This window comes from Sturnira hondurensis, unplaced genomic scaffold, assembly GCF_014824575.4.
Source record: "Sturnira hondurensis isolate 20B ecotype Veracruz unplaced genomic scaffold, ASM1482457v3 Scaffold0006199, whole genome shotgun sequence".
NCBI classification, from domain to species: domain Eukaryota; kingdom Metazoa; phylum Chordata; class Mammalia; order Chiroptera; family Phyllostomidae; genus Sturnira; species Sturnira hondurensis.
Genome location: NW_028078830.1, coordinates 63202 through 85156, shown reverse-complemented (window position 1 = coordinate 85156; position 21955 = coordinate 63202). Strand labels below are relative to the sequence as shown.

Below are 21955 nucleotides of genomic sequence, written 5' to 3'. Positions count from 1 at the left end.
CTAAGCTCAATATACAGATTTGTGAACATCTCAGAGCACAACAAAAGTGACAATGTTGAAAAGTACTACAGAAAGAGGGCTGAAAGAGGGGGTAAAATGTGGAATCGATGGAGGTGGAAATATTTCCGGGCTGGAAATCACAACGGAAGTGACCAGTAGTAGAACTGAAAGGCTGGCAAAGTGTCTAAGCAGGAAAGGAAAGTATAGAATGGTGTGGCTTCTGGCAATGACATGAAAACTCTGGTTGAAGGAAGACAGGTTCCTGGTATGATTTGAACAAGGTCCTGACTTCACAACCTCCACAGCTGTCACTCACCAGGACCACATCCCCTGTCAGCACACTTTGCTGTAGCTGAAGAAATACCCATCCGGTGACACTTCCCCAAAAGTCCTAGCAGAGCAGCTAAACAGAACACAAATGATAAAAGAAAAAACCAGAAAGACCAAATGACCAGGAATGTGTCAGAGCAACACAGCATACAATGTACCCAGAAAATAAGTCTAAGTGAGTCATGTCAGCATGATGGTGAAAGAAACTAGCCTTTGTTACCAACAACAAAATACTAAAACAGTTATCTACGGACAAAATTGATCCTTCAACGGCTCAATAGTATGATTAAGATAGAACTGCAGTTCTGACTGGTGTGGCCGAGTACACTGAGTTGTGGCCTTTGGACCAAAAGGTCTTCGGTTTGATTTCCAGTCAGGGCACATGACTGTGTTGAGGGCCAGGTCCCCGGTTGGTGGTGTGGGAGAGGCAACCACCAATATATCTCTCACATTGTGATGTTTCTCTCCCTTTCTTTCTCCCTTCCTTCCCCTCTCTCTAAAAATAAATAAATAAAAAATTTTAAAAAGATACAACTGCAACAGAGTGGAGGAGGAAAAAAAGCAATAACCACACAAATAAAAAAATAATAAGGCTTTGGCCAAGACTCTCAGTTGTTTAGATCATCAGACAGATAAGCCAGACTTGTGAGTTTCATCATCGGTCAGGGCATGTACAAGAAGCAACCAATGAATGAATAAAAAAGTGGGACAATACATCTATGCTTTTTTTCTCTCTCTCTTACTCTCTTGCTCTAAGAGAAATCAATAAATAAATACCATTAGGTATGGAAGGTATGTACTTCAATATCAAAAGGGCCATACATGATATCCCACAGCTACCAGCATATCCAACAGTGACAAGGTAACACTTTTTCTCTAAGATCGGGAACAAGTGAAGGATGCACACCCTAACCATGGTTTTCTAAAATAGTACTGGATGTTCTAGCTCAAAAAAGAAGGCAAGAAAGAGAAATGAAGCTCTCGAGATTCAAATATAGTAAAACTTCCAGTATTTACAGATAAAGGGAATCCTAAAACCTACACACACACACACACATACACACACACATATGCCAGAATGAATAAGCCTGGTAAATTTGTAGAACCCAAGCCACAAACAAAAATCAGCTTATCTGTGCACTAACAACAATATATCTCACTAAGAAATTAAGAAATCAACCTCACTTACCAAATAAGATAAAAAACAGTAAAACACTTGGGAATAGACTTCATCAACAAGGTAAGTGATCTGGACTCTAAAACCTATTATAAGACAGGGATGAAAGAAACTGAAGACAAAAATTAATAAAAAGACATCCTTTACTTTAAGACATCCTTGTATTAGAAGAATTATTGTTGTTAAAATATCTCTACTAATTGAAGCAACCTAATGATTCAATGCAACCTTTACCAAAATCCAATGGCATTTTTGCCAGAAATGGAAAAAGAATTCTTAAATTGAAACCACAAATGATCTATTACAGTCAAAGCAATTTTGAGTAAGAAGATCAATGGTAGAGTCAGAGGCATCATACCTCATGACTTAAACCATATTATAAAACCGTAATCAAAACAGACACAAATAGATACACAGACCTAAGAAAAAGAATATGGACAGCACAGAAATAAACTCATATATGGTCAACTACCCTTTGACAAGCGCACCAACAACACACAAAAAGGAAAAGGTGGGTTATGTGATTAATGGTGTTGACAAAACTGGATATGCACCTGCAAGGAAAGACAATGGAGTCCTACCTTACCCTACTCACAAAAATTAACTCAAAATGTATTAAAATCTTACATGTAACACATAAAAATGTAAAACTCCTTGGAAAAACAAAAGGCTTCTTGACATTGGTTTTGGCAGTGATTTTTTTGATGAACCAAAAGCAGACAACAAAGGCAAAAATAAATAAACTAGACCATATCAAACTAAAAAGCCCCTGCATAGCAAAGAAAGCAATCAATAAAATGAAAGAGAGAAAATATTTGTAAATAATGTCTCATAAGTGTAATTATCTAAAATATATGAGATATCCATCCAACTCAAGCTAATAATAATAATCCAATTAAAAAGTAGGCAAAGAACTTGAGTAAATATTTTCGGATCTGAATAAAGATCCCCAAATAGACAGCCCTTGCAATACCTTGAGCTCCGTAGCAACGGTGCCAGGGCAAGTGTGAGCCAGGGAGGCACTTGGGTGACGGTGCGCTTGCTGAGGACAAGTAATTAAACTCGGGCAAAGGAAAGCTTAAGAAGCCAAGAGAAAAAACGTCAGCATGTGCTTTCTTTGTGCAAACTCGCCATGAGGAACACAAGAGCTTCAGTCAACTTCTCAGAGTTTTCTAAAAAGTGCTCAGAGAGGTGGAAGACCATGTCCACTAGAGAGAAAAGGAAATCTGAAGACATGCCAAAGGCAGACAAGGCCCATTATGAAAAAGAAATCAGACCTTTTATTTTTCCGAAAGGGGAAACAAAGAAGGAATTCAAGGATCCCAATGTCCCCAAGAGGCCTCCTTCAGTCTTCTTCTTGTTTTGTGCTGAGTACCACCCAAAATCAAAGGACAGCATCCTGACCTGTCCATTGGTGATGCTGCAGAGAAGCTGGGAGAGACGCGGAATAACACTGCTACAGGTGGCAAGCAGCCTTACTAAAAATAAGGTGGCCTAGCTGAACATGAAATACAAAAAGAATATTGCTACATACTGAGCTAAAAAAAGCCTGATGCGGTAAAAAGGAAGTCACCAATACCGAAAAAAGCAACAAAAATATGGAAAAGGAAGATGAGGAAGATAAAGGAGATGAGGAGAAGATGATAACAGTGAAGAAGTCGGTTCTAGAGCAGTTACTTTTTCTTGTTTATAAAGCATTTAATGTCCCTATACACAATTCACTCTTTTTAAAGAAAAAAAAAAAGAAATGTACAGCTGTGTAAGATTTGTTTTTAAACTATACACAGTCTGTTTCTGTAGAGTTAACACACTACCAAATACGTCTTCAGATAGCCCTGTCCTGGTGGTATTTTTTTTTAATGAAATCTTTATTTTTTTCACTCAACCCCTACCGAGGACCTGGCCTGTAACACAGGCATGTGCCCTGATGGGGAACTGAACCAGCGCTCTGGCGGTATTTTTAACAGCCACTATCCTTGTCTGATACAACATGCGGGTTAGAAATTGGCATGGGAACTTGAAGCAGGTGCTTCTTGGTGTATGGCACTAATAGGTTAGACATGGGGATGACAGTGTTTTCATCTTCAGTTGTTTCTGAGGTACCTTAGAAGAAATAATTGTTTTGTTAATGAAATAGAACTCTGTAATTGCAAAAAAAAGTTCAGATGTTTTATTGACATTCTGAATGCTTCTAAAAACCACAACTTTTATATAAAAAATCTAAAAAGAAATCTAAAAATGGTCAAACTATATAAAATATGTTCTTCCTCACAAATAAACAGAAAAATGCAAATCATAACTACAATAATATTACCTCTCATCTGACAAATGGCTACTATCAAAGAGCAGAGGTAAGTGTTGATGAAGGTGCATATATGAAGAAATGTGTGTACACTACAGTTGGAATGTAAAAAAACAAATGAACAAAAAACCCCAAGAAACATGCCAAAATTACAGAAAAAGAATAAAGTGCCAGGATCTGTGATGTAGGGGAAAATGGGAACCTGTCAATCAAAGGTACAAACATTCCTTTATGAGTTCGGAGGATATATTTATGAATATGGTAACTATAGATAATAATGTTATATATTTGAAATATACTGAGAGTAGACCTTAAACATTCTTAGTATTAAAAAATAATGAGGTAGCCCTGGCTGGTGTAGCTCAGTGGATTGAGCACGGGCCTGCAAACCACACAATCGTGGTTTGATTCCCAGTCAGGGCACATGCCTGGGTTGCAGGCCAGTTCCCAGTTCCCAGCAGGGGACGCACGAGAGGCAACCATACATTGATATTTCTCTCTCTCTCCTTCCCTTCCCCTCTAAGATAAATAAATAAAATCTTAAAAAAAATAAAATAAAAAATTAAAAATAATGAGGTAGACCTGACCACATGGTACAGTTCGTTTGGGCATCATACACCACAAAGTTATAAATTGGATTCCTGGTCAGTTTGTGGGTTCAATCCCTAGTTGAAGCAAATACAGGGGGCAACAGACTGATGATTTTCTCACACTGACATTTTTCTCTCTCTGTCCCTTCCCCTTGCATTAAAATCACTAAACAATATTTCCTTGGGTGAGGATTAAAAAACAATAATAATAAATAATAATAAGTTAAATTTAGATGGTGATTAACCTTATTTTAACTTCGAAGTGGTAATTATTTCACTATATATTTAAATTTAGCACTTGGTACACTTTAATATATACAAGTTTATATCTCAATAAGGCTTAAAAAAAGGAAAACAGATTTAAACACTACACATTGTGCAATTGTTAAAAGGAAGGTCCTGGTTTAATTAAGTAATGACCATGACAACACATGCAACTCCTGGCCCAGGGAGGCAGGAGAAAATGACAGCTAAAAGAAGGAAGCAAACGCTGGGATGCACAAGTGATGTGGATCTGGACACATTAACCCAGACACTGAGAGGGCAAGCACAGTGAATCCATTAAGCTCAATGCAATAGTACTGACCTTGAATCCTTCCCTAAAAGGCTTCAGGACTGGGACTGCAGGGAGGGATGAGGGCAGTGCAAACACACCAGCCCTAGCAATACAGCAACTACCCAGAAAACTGGGGCATCAAGCGGTGCCTGCGGTCCACACCTGAACACTGAGAAAGGCCTTGGGGTGGATGGAGTAGAGTCTAGTCCAAGTCACTGGTGAGGCCGTGGGTCTTACCCAGAGAGGATATAAGGGAAAAGTTCTCCAGCATCACACGGAGGTACAGGCGTCTCTGAGCCTCGTCAAGCAGCCTCCATTCCTCCCAGGAGAAGTGCACAGCAACATCCTCAAAGGTCACACTGACCTGTTATCATGGGGAGGGAAAAAAAATATGAACATTCTGTTTGTGAGACCCCACAACCCACCTTCCCACATCTATCCCGCACTCACCCTCCTCCAAAGCTGCACACCTCAGAGGAATTCCACTGGTGCCTGTCCTACCCTCAGGGCCCTTTTTATTCATTATGTTCAGCTGTCAGCCTCACCAGGCAGGAAGGTACAGAGGTGCACCCCAGTTCTGGTCCTGGCTTGTAGGGTTCCATCCACCCTGTCATTAATTCCCTTTAGGGTCTCTAGATTGTGAGACCCGAATCTTGCTGCAGCCAAGTGCGGCCTCATGCTTCACCCTTCAGTGCCCAACACTAGGGTCCTCGGACCATAGTTCACACCTTTTCTCAAAAAGTACATCATTCTGTAGATTGTCCCTTTGACACCTTCAGTTCCCCCTGAGCTCCCACAGGTAGGTATTTCTGGAGATGCTGCTTTGAAGGTCTCCTCTATAGGTTTGGCCCTGGTTTCAGTATTTGCCTCCCAGAAGCACATGTGAACTTCAGATGCCCACGACCCCCTTCCACTGGTGTACTGTACTCAGCAGCCAAATAGGGCTCTCTCCACTTTAGAACCCCAGTTCTGATGGTCTCCATGCCAGGCCCAGTGACACTCAAAAATGACTATATTCGCCCCAGACCTTAGCCATCAACAGGACTGAGCCCCGCCCCCCGCCCCGCCCCGCCAGCGACTGCCATTAGTTTGCTGCAAACAAACTCACCAACAATTCTACACGGGTTTGAACGTCTCTTTTGCTTACACTGGCTTTTCCAGTTTCCCTTCCTTAAAACCCCAGTTTTGATCCGATTCACGGCACCATTTACGTTACGGGAGAAACTCTTTATGGTCTCCGCGGAGATGAGATGTCTCCATGCCAGGCCCAGTGACACTCAATACTGACCACATTAGACCTTAGCCACCAGCAAGACTGAGACACTAGACCTTTCACAGCCCAGCACACGCACGGGGTGGATCCTGCCCTAGCGAACAAGCAGCAGCTTTGCCCTCAGAGCCACCTCATCTCAGTTACTTCTCTGCCTCCAGAACCATCACGTCCACTCGTCCCATCGAAGCCTTCGTCACCTGCCACACCGTTACCGTGACCACCTCCCTCCTTCGCTTGTATTTCTGTGCGCAGCACCCTCATCAGGGGCAGAACAAAGAAAAAACTCCTCATCCCGCACCCTGCTCTTTCTGACCAAATAGCGGCACCGGCAGGAGGGCCTGCATTCCGCCAGCGAAACACTGTCCACCGGGGCCTGGGCTGCAGGACCTGACAGGCGCCCCGCACCCGGGGCTGCACGGCCATGTGTAGGGAGGGGGGCAGGGTGCCAGAGGCGTACCCTCACCTCAGCAGGACGCCTCAACTTGGCCGCCGCCATCCGACTGTGGGGGCGGAGCTTAACGGGAGAGTTCGCAGAGGAGGGGGCGCGGGGGAGGTCTACGGGTCCCCAGCCGCAATGACGGCCCACAGTAAGAGAGCCCCGGAAGTCCCGCCCCAATGGAGTGAATCTCACGGAAATGTCATCCTAATCGGTAATTGCCCCAACTCAGCACAGGATTTTATGGGTAGTGTAGTTTCCAGAGCTCTACAGGCCACAGGGAAGGGAGTTCTCCAACCTGAGCCACTGGGATGTTTGCACTGGGAGGCTCCTTTAAAGCACGGCTGGTGCCTGGAGGGAAGGTCTTTGCTTGTCGTTAATTGCACCGAAAACTCAGCTGTTGCACTATCTATCTATCTATCTCAAGATACGTTCAGGGCTCAGTCCCACAAGACTGTGGTCCCCACCCTGCCCCACCCCGCCCCACCCTGACCCATCAGATACCAATTGCAAGTCCAGGTGTTACTGTGCTTCAGAACAACGGGCTATTTTATTTGTTATTGGAAAAATCTTCACACAAGGATAATTTTATTAACTTTTTAGAGAGAGGGGACTGGAGAGAAAGAGAAATAGCAATCAGTTGCTTCCCGGATGTGCCTTGACTGAGGATCAAACTTGCAACGAAGGTAAGTACTTGCCCTGACTAGGAATCAAATGCCCAACCTTTTGGTATAAGAAACAATGATACATCCAAGTGAGAGCTATCCAGCCAAGGCACAGCAGGATATTTTTAAACAGAAAACCACCGGTCAGTCCTGGCTGGTTACACAGTTGGTTGGAACATCATCCTAATATGCCAAAATTGCAGGTTCATCCCCAGTCAGGGCAAATAAAAGAATTAGTCAATGGATGCATAAATAAGTGGAACAACAAGTCGATGACTCTCTCTCTCTCTAAACCAATAAATAATAATAAAAAGAAAACCACAAGCACGAATGGCATCACTCATGCTACAAAACCTAGTCCAATACCTGATATTGTAGTCTTTTCAACCTGTTCCAGAAACATAATTTTTTAAAAGATTTTATTTATTTATCTTTAGAGGGGAAGGGAAGGAGAGAAGCATCCATGTATGGTTGCCTCCCATGAGTCCCCCGCTGAGAACTGGCCTGCAACCCAGGCATGTGCCCTGACTGGGAATCGAACCGCGATCGTTTCGTTCACAGGCCCGCGCTCAATCCACTGAGCTACACCAGCCAGGGCCAGAAACATAATTTTTTAAAAACATTTTCCCAAGAAACAATCTTTCTTTGTTTTGTTTTGACCAACATTAATAACTTTCTGTAGTTTGCTTACAGCATACCACTTCCAGAAATAATCTCTGGTCTCTATGGAAACAGTCATTGCATTTACAAGAGCAATGTTCATTATTTCCCAGCAAGGACATTACATGGTTGAATCCAAAACCATTATCTCAGGTTCACATGCCCACTTTCCAAACCTTCATGGATGCAAAAATGGCAGCATCTTGGCAGCAAATATAAATTTGCCACATAACCATATTCCCATGTCACAATCTTTTAAAAAGTAAGACCATATGGAGAATATTCAGTAATAAAGGCAATGGAAAAAAACCATTTTTTTGAAGTTGGAACAAAATAGCCAGACAGAATACATTGTGAGGAACTAAAAGGCATGGTGACACATCACCCACGTCCTTTAGGGCTGCATAATATCTCCCCTCCACATGGCCTCTACACCTGTCTGCAATGTTCTCTAATCAGAGAGTGAATACAGTGGGCCTCCTGATGTTCACTCTACAAACTTTGTTCCCCATGAAATGAAGAGCATGAAGATAAAGAGTTTTATTTAGTTTCTGAGTGAACCTTAGTGTCTTTAGAACAATTGTTGGGTGTGCATATTTGACATTTTCAGAGTGGAAGTTACAAATGGAGTATATTTTACTAACATGTCTTTGATGAAGGTGGTTGTTAAAATTTATGGATTTAGTGAAACCATAACATTCTTTTAAAACATGCCAATAAAATATTGTATAATACAAATACCAAGATAATCAGGCCCGTAAAGAATCTCCAAGCTAAAGGATGGTGACCATGTTACAATTCAATGTGTGGAGTTTGAACTGTGCTTGTAAGTAATCCGATACCCAATCTGTGCTTAGGGGAAATGAGCTGTGAGCATGATTATTGTTCTCTTTAAAATGACCTATGCTTAAAAATTTTGGAACTTCTGGCCAAGATGGAGGCGTAAATAGACACACTGTGCCTCCTCGCAGAACCAAAAGGACAACAGTAAATTTAAAAACAAAAAACAGCCCTGGCTGGTGTAGCTCAGTGGATTGAGCGCAGGCCTGTGAACCAGACGATCGTGGTTTGATTCCCAGTCAGGGCACATGTCTGGGTTGCAGGCCAGTTACCAGCAGGAGACTCACAAGAGGCAACCATACATTGATATTTCTCTCCTTCTCTCCTTCCCTTCCTTTCTAAAGATAAATAAATAAAATCTTAAAAAAAAAACAGAACTGACAGAAAAACCAAACTGTATGGAAGTCCGACAACCAAAAAGTTAAAGAAGAAACATTCAACCAGATTGGTAGGTGAGGCAGAGACAGGAAGTTGGGTGGAGAGGACTCACAGCAAGGCAGCAGCTGGCTGGCAGACTGGGCAGTCCCACATTCGCGTTCAGATAAACCAGGAGGAACAACTGGGGAGCGAGACAGACCACACAACCCAGGGTTCCAGGGCGGCGAAATATAGCATCAAACCTCTGACTGAAAACACATGTGGGTGTTGAGGCGGCAGCAAGAGAAACTCCCAGCCTCACAGGAGAGTTCATTGGAGAGACCCACAAGGTTCTAGAATGTACATAAACCCACCCACCTCGGTGGGAATCAACACCAGAAGGGCCAAATTTGATTGTGGGTAATGAGGGAAGTGACGGAAAACTGGCAGAGAGAGGAGCAAGCAGTCCTGTTCTCTCTTGGACCCTTCCCCCACATACAGCGTCACAATGCAGCGATGTGGGTTGCCTCACTCTGGTGAACAACTAAGGCTCTGCCTGTTACTATGTAACAGGAATGGAGACAAAAATAAATGGCCCAAATGGAAGAACAGACCAAAGCTCCAGAAAAAAATACAACTAAGCTATGAAGAGATAGCCAACCTATCAAATGCACAGTTCAAAACACTGGTAATCAGGATGCTCACAGAATTGGTGGAATATGGTAGCAAATTAGGTGGAAAAAGTGAAGGCTATGCTAAGTGAAATAAAGGAAAATGTACAGAGAACCAACAGTGACGGGAAATAAACCAGCACTCAAATCAATGGTGTAGACCAGAAGGAAGAAAGAAATCTTTAACCAGAACAGAATGAAGAAACAAGAATTCAAAAAAAAAAAAATGAGGAGAGGCTTAGGAACCTCCAGGACATCTTTAAATGTTCCAACATCCGAGTCATAGGGGTGCCAGAAGGAGAACAGGAAGACCAAGAAATTGAAAATTTATTTGGAAAAATAATGGAGAACTTCCCCAATCTGGCAAAGGAAATACTTTCAGGAAGTCCAAGAAACTCACAGAGTCCTAAAGAAGTTGGACCCAAGAATGAACACACCCAGGCACATCATGATTACATTACTCAAGACTAAAGATAAGGAAAGAGTCTTAAAAGCAGCCAGAGAAAAGGAGACGGTTACCTACCAAGGAGTGCCCATAAGAATGTCAGCTGATTTCTAAAAAAAAAGCAAAACAAAACAAAAAAACCTTGCAGGCAAGAAGGGGCTGGAAAGAAGCATTCCAATTCATGAAAGGCAAGCACCTACACCCAAGATTACTGTATCCAGCAGAGCCATCATTTAGAATGGAAAGGCAGATAAAGTGCTTCCCAGATAAGGTCAAATTAAAGGAATTCCTCATCACACAGCCCTTATTATATAAAATATTATAGGAACTTATTTAAGAAGATAAAAAATATGAACAGTAAAATGACAATAAGCTCACAGCTATTAACAACCAAACCAAACAAAAAGAAAAACAAAAACAAAACTAAGCAAACAAGTAGAACAGGAACAGATCCACAGAAATGAAGATAACATGGAGGGTTATCAGTGGGGCAGTGGGAGGAGAAGAGAGGAGGAAAGGTATAGGGAATAAGTAGCATAAATGGTAGGTAGAAAATAGACAGGGGGAGGTTAAGAATAGAATAGGAAATGTAGAAGCCAAAGAATTTATCTGTACGAACCATGGACATGAACTAAAGAGGGGAATGTGGGGGGAGGGGGTGTGCAGTGTGGAGGGGAATAAAGGGGGAGAAATGGGACAACTGTAATAGCATAATCAATAAAATATATTTAAAAATAAAAGAAAATAACATTTCTAGAAAAACAATGACCTACATTTAGTATTTCCGATATCACTTGTGTCCTAAATAGTCTTTCAGTTGTTTAGCTGGGAAAATCAATTTGACATGACACAAGAGAGAGGTTACATGAAAATACAATGACCTCAAAATAATCCTCTAAGTACCAGAGAGTCCGTGACGCTTATTCAGGGCTGCTCCATCTGTTGAAATTAAAAACTAGCGACACTTAAAAAGGCTTAGGAACTCAGCCGTAATCCAAGACATCCCCCTGATAGCACTGAGGCCTGACAACAAAGGGGTCAGCTTTCTGAGGCAGTCCATACATGCCAGCTGGTGCCTTCTATATGGACTGTTTGTTCAGGAAGATGCTCAGAGAGCACCAATGGCATGTATGTCATCAGGGGTGTTCTGGACACCCATTTTCCCTAAGAAATGCCCATCACCCTCAACTCTGCTAACAGCTGTGGAAACACTGACCCCACCTGGTTTGGCTCATTGGCTCCCTTCTCAGAAAATTTGGAGTAAGAATCTCAGTAGTGGCCAAGTGTGCCAGGCACTGGAGTTAGGGTTTGTGCTCAGGACTCTGTTCTTACACAAACATCCCTAGTGGAGACATGGGGAGAATGGAAAGGAGGCTGTGGGTTCAGAACACGGTCAGGGCTGCAGGGAAGGCAGAGTCTCACCCAGCCAGTCTGGAGAGAGGGCAGAATCACATGGCCAGCGAGTCCCCTGCGTGGAGAAGAGAGAAGAACTCGACTAAGGAGACCGGAATCCTGCAGACCTCCAGCATCACCTCTGAATATAAAGCTTCAGGGTTCATGTGCAGCTAGCTGTCCCCTCTCCTACAGGGTGAATGTGAAAGGCATGTGCCAACCACACCCAAAGAGTCAAACTGAGGCATCAAAGTCACCACGGGGAATGGGATCCAAGCCTCTCACACATAATGCAGGTGAAGGGGAAGAACCAGGCCTGAATCACCAGGGTCTCATTAGTACCAGGCTCCGTGCTCAACTCTAAGGTGAGACAGACATGATCAGAGAAGTTTGCCCTGGAGATGACAGACATGATGGCATTCCCATGAAGAATGTGGGACAGTCAGCGAGCAAGTCAGGAGAATGGGAAGGCAATCGTGCAGATAATTCCAGTAAACAGCAGCCGGAGCTGAGCCTTCCTGCTCCTCCCCGGCCATGTGCCCATGGCTGAGGGCTTCACATGTAGAGAGATGACATGTCCCCAGCTGTGCAACCACTCACTGGTTTGAATGCAGCCCCCTGAATGGACACTTGTCTGTTGGGTGACCTTAGAAAACTCACTTCACCTTTCTGATCCTTATTTCACCAAAAATACTCAGGGTGTGGTTAACAACAGCAAAAGCGAACTCTGAAATACTGGCACCAGTACGTATTTAGTGTTTTGTTGCCTCCGCTCATTCTCACATGGCCGGCAGGGAGGACTGCAGAGCCTCATTGGGCCTTCCCCGGCTGTGGGACCCGTCAGAGGATGGCGCTGTGCTGGATGGTGTTTGTTTCCCGAGCACTCTCTCTGGGTGCCCTGGGCCGCCCACCGGGTGAGTGGAGAGAGATGCCTGTGATGCCGGGCAGGGTGGTAGCAGAGCTGTGGGGGTGGGACTGTGGGAACCCAAGAGGTTGGAAAGTAGGGTGTACACAGTGGTACACGTGTGTAGGTCGTGTGAGCTGGTGGCCCCAAGGCCTGGGGTCGGGGCCATTTAAAGCAGGAGCCCACCTTTGCTGTGTCTAGCCGGTACAGTCTGGGAGACCCTGGGTGGGGGTGGGGGAAATTGTTCTACAGGAGGGATGGGGGACCCTGCACTGTATGGCCCACAGCTTGGATGAGGACTGTGTGTCCCCACTGCCTGTTGCCGAGGGCTGCACACAGTCATTATGACACTGTAAGAGATGAGCAGACAACCCTGTCACCAGGGCCTGGCGTCTCCTCTGAGCCCTGGAGGGTTAGCATTCAAGTTAAGGCAAGTGAAATCGGGAAACAGACAAGAAAATTAAACAAGTGCACACAGCTGAGCAATTTACACCCAGCTGATGAATCGTAACACCTAATCTCCCCTAACGGAGGGCACTGGAGAGCAATTGGTTTATACCTCTCCTTCCTAAGGAGAGAATACATAGGCTCCCTGACCATAAACCACAGGCGTCCTGAGAGGATGGTAATGCAAATGGTGAGATAACACCTCAACCAAGGGAGCAAACTTGAGAAGAAACTGCTCAACTCCCCTCTGAGTTCCTCCTCCCCTTTCTTTCGAGAAACTGCGGGTTGTGGCTCCCCTCTTTGGACTTTCTACCTCCCAAATTCTTACATCTCCCCCATGTAAACTTGCTTCTGAAAGCTCAAGGGGAAGTGGATGGTAGGGTTCTTACCCGCCACCTTCTCGGACTGCTGGCCTCTGTCATTGATAAAAGCACAACCGCAATCCAACCCCTGCCTCTGCATCTGGGCTGAGTGGGCGCCGGCAGGAGGAGCAGGGACGTGGTTGCCCTCCGGTTGCACCTACACTGACAAATGAGGTTTGTCTGTCTTTGCAATTTTTTTTGTGGATTGTTTGTGATGCACAACAAACTGCTTTAATAAATTACTTAATAATAAAACTGTCTCTGTCTCTACTACCCTTCTAGAGAGGATTTCTGGGCCAGGAAAAGATTTGGTTTGTATTTGCTCAACAGTCACCATCAGATACCTGATGGCAGAGACCAGACTACAAGCACCAACTCAGCAACTGGGTGTGGGGTGTAACAGGAGGGCACAGAGGTCAGGAAGGCCTCCTTCCCAAGGACACCATTGACAAGGATGAACCCTGTAGGTATTTTTTTTCTGGAAGCAAGAGTGGGGAGGGTGAGAGCTGTTCTCTTCATTTTTAAGATAAACTTTGAAGGATTTATTAGAGGAAATGTCAGTTCCAATCAGGCAGCACCAAACCAGACTCGAGGAAAGGCTTTTGTTGAGCAGAAGGAAAGCAAAGCAAGAAAATGATTGCACTGCCTACATTGTAAGGAGTTGCCTCATTTGTAAAAGTCTAGTTGAACCTGGCTGGTGTGGCTCAGTGGACTGAGTGCTGGCCTGGGCACCAAACGGTCACCAGTTTGACTCCCATGCATATGCCTGGGTTGTGGGCCTGGTTCCCAGTAGGAGGCACAGAAGAGGCAACTACACATTGATGTTTCTCTCCCTCCCTTCCCCTCTTTCTAAAAATAAGTAAATAAAACCTTTTAAAAAGAAAGAAATGCAACTTCTCAGCCCCAAACCTATTCACTCACTTTTGGGGCAGGGTCCGAGTCAGTGTTTTGAGACACCTCCATCTCTTGCTCTGTCCTGTGAACAGGGCACCGGAGATTCATGTGATTAACCTGAGTCCCCTATACAGCTGCAAAATTTCACAACTGAGGTTGCTAGTTTAGCAGGGCATGGTTTATTTTTTTAAAATTGTTGTTCAAGTAGTTTTCTGCCCTCAACCCCATCCCAGCCCACCCCCCAACCCTGGGCATGTTGTTAATGAGAAAAAAGTTAAAGTACAGGATGCCCACATGGCTACTGTTCATTAATGGATTATTACTTCTCTATAAACATGGAACATGAAAAGCCCCTTTAACCATTGTACATATTGGAGAAAAACAATGTTTGCAAGAGTGTTTCTTTAGCTTTGTGCGCATGCATAGACTGCCGCACATGGGCGGGATTCATGTATGTTCCTATATGGTCTTTTTAGGACAATAAAATGACACTTTAGTTCATCGATCTGCAGTGACATTTTCTGCCCTAACATTTTGGAAACTGAATTGCTGAGGGTTTGGAGTCTGACTTTTGCATATCCTGATACCAGCTGGCTGTGCATCGCCTTAGAAATGAGCAGTGGGAGATCAGCCTCCAGAAGGAGAAAGGAGACCGTGGCCAGGAAGGTCCCTCCCAAATCAGATCTGCAGGGTGCGACTCCCTCTAGGTGTCCCCTCTGGGCACTCACATCACAGGCCCAGTGGGTCTCCTACGCTGGGTGCCCAGAGAATTCTCTCTGGCTGCTCCGGGGCCTATTTTCCTCAGAGGCCCCAGTGGGGACAGGAGAGACCAGCAATGACCCCAGTGCCCAGTGCATCTTTCTGGGACCAAGGGATCTGGAAAAGTGCCCCTGAGTGGTGATGAAATGCACGGATGGTAAATATCTGGAGACCAACAATTACAGAGAGAAAAAGATAAAAATCACGTGGAGTTTTCAGGAGGTGAAAACTCCTTAAAAGGTATGGGTGGGGCTGGAGGCAGCAACTCAAAGCAAAGTGCGTGCCCTGATACTTAGGTGAGGCTGCTGGGAGTCCCCATGAGCCCAGGTATTCAAACAGCTCTCTCCATCCTGGTACTCTGGATTCCTGTCTCCAGACCGCGGAGCCTCTGCGGCCTCCAGCCAGCTGGCAAGCCCACCGGTCCTCTGCCTGGCAATTTCAAAGTCTCCTCCTGTAGGCACTTAGTTTAGCTTTTGGGCTAACACCATGGGACACAGAATTTTTCCTCTTCTCTGAACACATCACTTTCCTAGCGTGAGAACTTATGCTGTGGGCAAACACTAAAAAGAGGGTCAGGTCTATTGCATTAGTAGAAGCCTGGACTTATGCGATGAAAATTGTAAATATGCAGGCTAAAATCTAAGCATGTATGGTGTTTATGGCCATGACATTGTACATGGCACAAAAAGTTTGGGAAAAATAAGGACATTTGAAAACAATGAACCAAGCCCTGGCTGGTGTGGCTGAGTGCATTGAGTGCTGGCCTGAAAACTGAAAGGTCACCAGACTATTCCTGGCCAGGGCACATGCCTGGGTTGCAAGCCAGGTCCCCAGTTGGGGGCATGAGAGGAAACTGAAAGAAGTTCCTCTCCCTCTCTTCCCCCAACTGAAAATTAAAAACAAACAAAAAACAACAAACCAAACAGAAAAATGATAATGATGCTCTATAAGATTTTGTTAAACTCTAACATGTGTTTGTTGTTTTGAGATCTTCTTTGTAAATAAGGGATATATAACTTTCAAAGGAAAAAAGCCAAATGATACAAAGAGAAATTGTACTGAAGAAGATAAACAGGTGGTAATTAAACACATGAAAAAGAGCTCAGTTAAATGGAGCATCAGCCCTGGCTGGCGTAGCTCAGTGGATTGAGCACAAGCCTGCGAACCAGAGGATTGTGGTTCGATTCCCAGTCAGGGCACATGCCTGGGTTGTAGTCCAGTTTCCTGCAGGCCAACTCCCAGCAGGGGACGCACAAAAGGCAACCATACATTGATGTTTCTCTCCCTCTCCCCTTCCCCTCTAAAGGTAAATAACTGGGCACATACCTAGGTTGTAGGTTTGATCCCAGGTTGGGGCATATAAGGAAGGCAAGCAATGGATGTTTCTCTCTGTCTCCTTTCTGATCTCTCTAAAAATCAATAAACATAACCTTGGGTGAGGATTTAAAGAAAAAAAGCTCAAAACCACTACTCCCTAGGCTAAACCTAGCAGTTGATCAAACCTAGGTGTGATTAAAACCACACCAAGATAGCACTACAGTTACTAAAAGGGCTAACATTGAAGATGGACCCTATGAACTACTGGCAGGGATGTGCCAGTTCAAGCCCCTGTTGCGGTGCATATAAGAGGCAACCAATAGATGTTTTTTTTCTCTCTAAAATCAATAAACATTTTTAATTGTAAAAAAAAAAAGGGCCAGATCAGCTTTATTTGCAATTGCCCCAAACAGATGAATGGATAGTGGTATATATCCAGAAAACAAAATAATACTCATAAATAAGACAACAGTGTCTCGAAAAATAGGCATGAGGGAATGGAGGGAGAATAAACACTTTTTAATTACAACCATATAAAAGTCTAGAAAATGCAATCTGATCTATAAAAAGAGTAAATTGATGGTTGCTGGGATGTTAGGGAAGGCTACGCACAGGGATTATGGAGAAAACACAAAGGCACATGTGAGTAATAGATGTTCATTCTCACGGGTATGACCTGTTCACAGGTTGTTATGCACAGAAATACTTAACAAAAATGTAAACTTTAATATGTTTTATTGCATGTCACTTATTCCTTACTAAATGTTAAAAACAGTTCAAAATAAAAACCTAAGCTTCCCACTCTTCTCAGAAAATATGCTATAAAATTCTATATTGACACCATAAGCTCTTTTGTCCGAGCAACGTCTGCCTGACCTCAGTGGCAGCTGGTGAGCAATGAAGGACAGATGTGGTCACTATCAGGACTATGATGGTGGTTTTGTAAGATCATACCTATGTCGAAACTTATCAAGTTGTATACTTTATATATATGCAGGTAGTACATGTAAGTTGGTAGTGAAATGGAAAAAATGGCTCAAGATGACAACTTTGTATTACAATTGTTTTGGAAAATAGGCCTGACCACTCTACATTGACTCCACCATCTCTTTCCTCAGGCCCTCTAGGGCTCAGTATTGCCTCAATGACATCAAATGTGGTGAGTAATGAATATTTGCACCTCAGGCCACAAGAATGCTGTGTCAAGAGTCCTAACCCTTGAGTACAGGCCCCTCCACCCACCTCTTCTCCTTTCCTGTTGTGTAGTAATGGCTTTGAGGCAGACTTCATTGAGTGGCTATGGGAATCCACAAAACCTTTTTTGTTTTTTTCTCACAGTCATGTCAGCAAGATTTATATCCCTGTGAGAAAAAGCAAGATATCTACACAAGATAATGATGCCTGGCGTTCCTCAGATCTGTGTACACTTGTCATGCAGTCCGGGTCACAGAAACAATTCTGGGTGCATGTTTAGAAGAGGCACATTCCACCTAGCTGGCTGCAGTCTCCTCCAATCCCTAATAGGCCACCGTTTCTGCTCTAACTATGGTTTTCCATGGACCCAGTTTTTCAACCGGTGACCCTACTAGCCCAATGAGTTGTGGACGTCAGGGCACATGACTTTCTGTAGACCTGAGAAAAAGATATATCCTCAACAGTGCTGGTAGACTCTGGGACATCTGCTGTAAGGGACAAAAACAGGCTACTCTTACAAGTACCAGAGGTTCTCACACCTGCCTTCCCCTCAGGATCATCTCAAAGATTCCTAAAACTCACAGCATCCAAATAAAAATCAGAAAGCCTTTAGTCCTCTACAGAGGTCTGTGGACAGCCATGCAAATTTGGCCAAAACTAGCCAGTTATTTTCTGTCATCATACAGTCCCTCACAACCAGAGAAAATCTGAGACCATAAAAAAACTGTTTACCTCTTCATAGTTTTAGGGCCTGAATCAGTTTATAAACTACCCTGTAAAAAGAATAACCAAAATTTAGGCCCTGGCTGGTGTAGCTCAGTGGATTGAGTGCGGGCCTGCGAACAAGAGGATCACGGTTCGATTCCCAGTCAGGGCACGTGCCTGGATTGCAGGCCAACTCCCAGCAGGGGACACATGAAAGGCAACCATACATTGATGTTTCCCTCCCTCTCTCCTTTCCCTCTAAAGATAAATAAATAAATAAAATCTTAAAAAAAAAAAAAAAGAATAACCAAAATTTAAATAAAACTTACATTAAGGCCTGGTCATGACCCGTGTAGCTCAGTTGGTTAGGTGTTGTCCCATAAAGCAAAGAGTGGTGGGTTCTATTCCCAGTCAGGGCACATGCCTAAGTTGCAGTTCAGTCCCTCGATTCAGGTATGTGCAAGAGGCAACTGATCAATGTTTCTCTCACATTAATACTCTCTCCCTCTCTTTCCCTTTCTCTAAAATCAAGTAAGTAAGATCCTAAAAAATAAAAATAAGGCCTGAATTATTGTGCAAGCCAAAGCAATGTGCAGAAGGCATGTACCAAGTTCACAACCTGGAAAATCTCATCAAAACATGTGAGATGAACGCATCTCTGGAATAGGTAGACATTTCTATGCAAGCTTGAGTGTCGAACTCATGACATTCTCCGGGTCAACAAAGGACCCAGTCCGTATCTAAATTAGTAAAGAGAAAGCTGACTTCCTGAGGGCTCCAGTCATTTCTATTTTGCTACAACACTCAGGAGACCAGAGTTCAGCTTCCCTGAGCACATTAGGGTGTTGAATGATGCGAACTCTGTGGACCCGCACTGTGGCAAAGGTGAAAGAACTATAGCCACAGAATGCAGCTACACAATAAACCTAGAATGCAGCTACACAATAAATACACAATAAACTTGCCCGGCCTTGGGCAAGTCAGAAAGTAGGACATATTTACAAACACTTCCCATATAACTGAAAATGACAGAAAATTTCCACACTCTGTGAATACATGTAAAAGTTTTAATTCAGACAGATGTCTCTTCAAACAATTTCCTCCAGGTTGTTACAATGAACAGAAAGTTGCACATTGCCAGCACACTTAAGGCTTTTCTCTAGTGTGAATTCTCAGATGATTTTGAAGTTTGGAACGATAGATGAAAGATTTCCCACATTCGCTGCACTTATATGGCCTTTCTCCAGTGTGCACTCTCTGATGATAATGAAGTTTAGACCTACTGATAAAAAATTTCTTACATTTACTGCACTCATAAGGCCTTTCTCCTGTGTGAAATCTCTGATGATAATGAAGTTTAGAATTACTAATAAAAGATTTCCCACATTCATTGCACTTATAAGGCCTTTCCCCAGTATGACGTCTCCAGTGTAGACTGAATTGGGAACTGTCCCTAAATGACTTTCCACATTCGCTGCACTCATAAGGCCTTTCTCCTGTGTGGCCTCGCTGATGATAACGAAGGGCAGAGCTCGTGGTAAAAGACTTCTCACATTCACTGCACTTATAAGGCCTTTCTCCTGTGTGAACTCTCTCATGGCAACGGAGGGAGGAACGACAGGCAAAACATTTTCCACACTCACTGCATTGGTAAGGCTTTGTTCCTGTGTGAACTCTCTGATGATAAGAGAGAGTGTTGCGACGGGCAAAAGATTTCCCACATTCACTGCACTCATAAGGCCTTTCTCCTGTGTGTACTCTCTGATGATTACGAAGGTATTGGCGGGAGGTAAAAGATTTTCCACAATCACTGCATTCATAAGGCCGTTTCCCTGTGTGAATTCTTTGATGACAGCGAAGGCTATGGTTCTGGGTAAAAGATTTCCCACACTCACTGCACTCATAAGGCCTTTCTCGTGTATTAACTTTCTGATGATAACAAAAGCTTTTGTTCCAGGTAGATTTCACACATTCACTGCACTCATTAGACTTTTTTCCTATGTGAACTCTCTGATGATAATGAAGGCTTTTGATCCAGGCAAAAGACTTCCCACATTCACTGCATTCATAAGGCCTTTCTCCAGTGTGAAGTCTCTGATGACAACGAAAGTTATAAATCCTGGTAAAAGATTTCCCACATTCACTGCACACATAAGGTTTTTCTCCCGTGTGAACTCTCTGATGACATTGAAGGGCATAAATCCAGGTAAAAGATTTCCCACATTGAGTGCACTCATAAGGCCTTTCTCCTGTGTGAACTCTCCGATGACAATAGAGGGCTGAGCCAGTGGTAAAAGATTTCCCACATTCACCACACTTGTAAGGCTTTTCTCCTAGGTGGCTTCGCTCATGATACTTAAGGTTGCAGCGACGATAAAAAGATTTCCCACATATACTGCACATATATGGCTTTTCTCCTGTGTGAGTTCTCTGGTGTCGAACAAGTTTCCCCCTATCATTAAAAGATTTCCCACACTCGCTACACCCATAAGGCCTTTCTTCTCTGTGAGATTTCTGGTGTCGAACCAGTTTCCACCTACTGTTAAAAGATTTTCCACATTCACTGCATTCATAAGGTTCTTCTCCGGTGTGAACTCTCTGGGATTGACTCAACACTGAGGTATGCCTAAATGACTGAGTACATTCACTACACATGTAATTGTTTTCTGCATTTTCCTGTCCCTTGGGATGAATGAAGACAGATTTGAGGCTTAAGGATTTCCCACATTTGCTGCACTTGCACTGCCTTGATCCAGTATCAGTTTTTTGATGCTCATGGAGAGTTGAGGCTTCACTAAACGATTTTCCACTTTCAGCACACACACGGAAACTTTTTCCAGTGTGGCCTCTACAGTGTGTGACAAATGAGGATTTGTACCTGAATGTTTTCCCACATTCACTGCACACAAAACTCTGTCTTCCAGTATTAACAGCCCGGTCCTGAATAAGTGTGTGTTGGGGGTTAAAGGCTTTCTTGCCTTCTCCCAAAGTGTACTGACTTTTTCTGCTTTGTAACGTTGTTTCCCACTGGGTGCCTGTGTTTGGCTCCTGCGCTTTATGGGTGTCCTGTTGCTGCTGATGTCCCGAGCTGGCCAGGAAGTCCTTCTCAACCTTGCCATAGGCAAAGGGCTTCCCTGACATGTGGATTCTGCAGCTCTTCACAAATGAGGCCCTGTCCACACTACTTCTGAAGGGTTTCTGTCCCATATGCTGCTCCTGGTACTGGTGACACTTTGCACTGAAATGAAACCGTTTTGCACATGCCCCACACCTCAGCAGGGGTGGGCTCTGCTGTGTTCCGTGTTGCTCAAACAGGCTGAAAATGTCTCTCAAGACTGGTCCACAACTCTCACAGGGGTGGCTCTTCTGGGAAGACGGAGCTGCCTTGGCATTCCTTGCCTGAGGCACTGGAACACAAGTGTTCAGTTCAGTGGGAGCCTCCACACCCTCTGCTCCACAGCAGCAACCTGGACAAAAAAACTAAATAAATGCTGGAGAAGCACCTGGTGACTACAGAAAGGAGAGAACCCCATGACATACTCTCATGTTACATGTAGGCACAAATACATAAAATCCTTTTCAAAACAAGGATGTTCAGCCCTGGCTGGTGTAGCTCAGTGGATTGAGCGCGGGCCTGCGAACCAGACGATCGCGGTTCGATTCCCAGTCAGGGCACATG

The 21955-nt window shown here is 43.9% G+C and overlaps 2 protein-coding genes and 1 pseudogene across 7 annotated transcripts in view; 2 read left to right on the top strand and 1 right to left on the bottom strand.

The window, feature by feature from the left end:
- The window catches only part of LOC118988174 (zinc finger protein 883-like), a 309510-nt gene that overhangs the window by 258016 nt on the left and 29539 nt on the right, over positions 1 to 21955 (top strand). The window lies entirely within an intron of this gene.
- LOC118988166 (zinc finger protein 883-like) overlaps positions 1 to 21955 on the bottom strand; it is a 33109-nt gene that overhangs the window by 3103 nt on the left and 8051 nt on the right. The window contains exons 1-2 of one of the 6 annotated variants that reach the window (XM_037047595.1): positions 14329 to 14404; positions 5193 to 5319 (exon numbers count right to left, since the gene is read on the bottom strand). The exons of 1 other annotated variant lie outside the window; for it this stretch is intronic. In XM_037047595.1, the coding sequence (XP_036903490.1) occupies positions 5193 to 5319; positions 14329 to 14370 (169 nt within the window). In that variant the 5' untranslated portion in view covers positions 14371 to 14404. Of the gene's footprint in view, positions 1 to 4985; positions 5120 to 5192; positions 5320 to 6691; positions 6817 to 14328; positions 14405 to 19329; positions 21744 to 21955 lie in introns of those variants that run through there. 4 more of the 6 variants (XM_037047596.1, XM_037047594.1, XM_037047598.1 and 1 more) reach the window with 4 other exon arrangements.
- LOC118988160 (high mobility group protein B1-like) lies at positions 2564 to 3200 on the top strand (annotated as a pseudogene).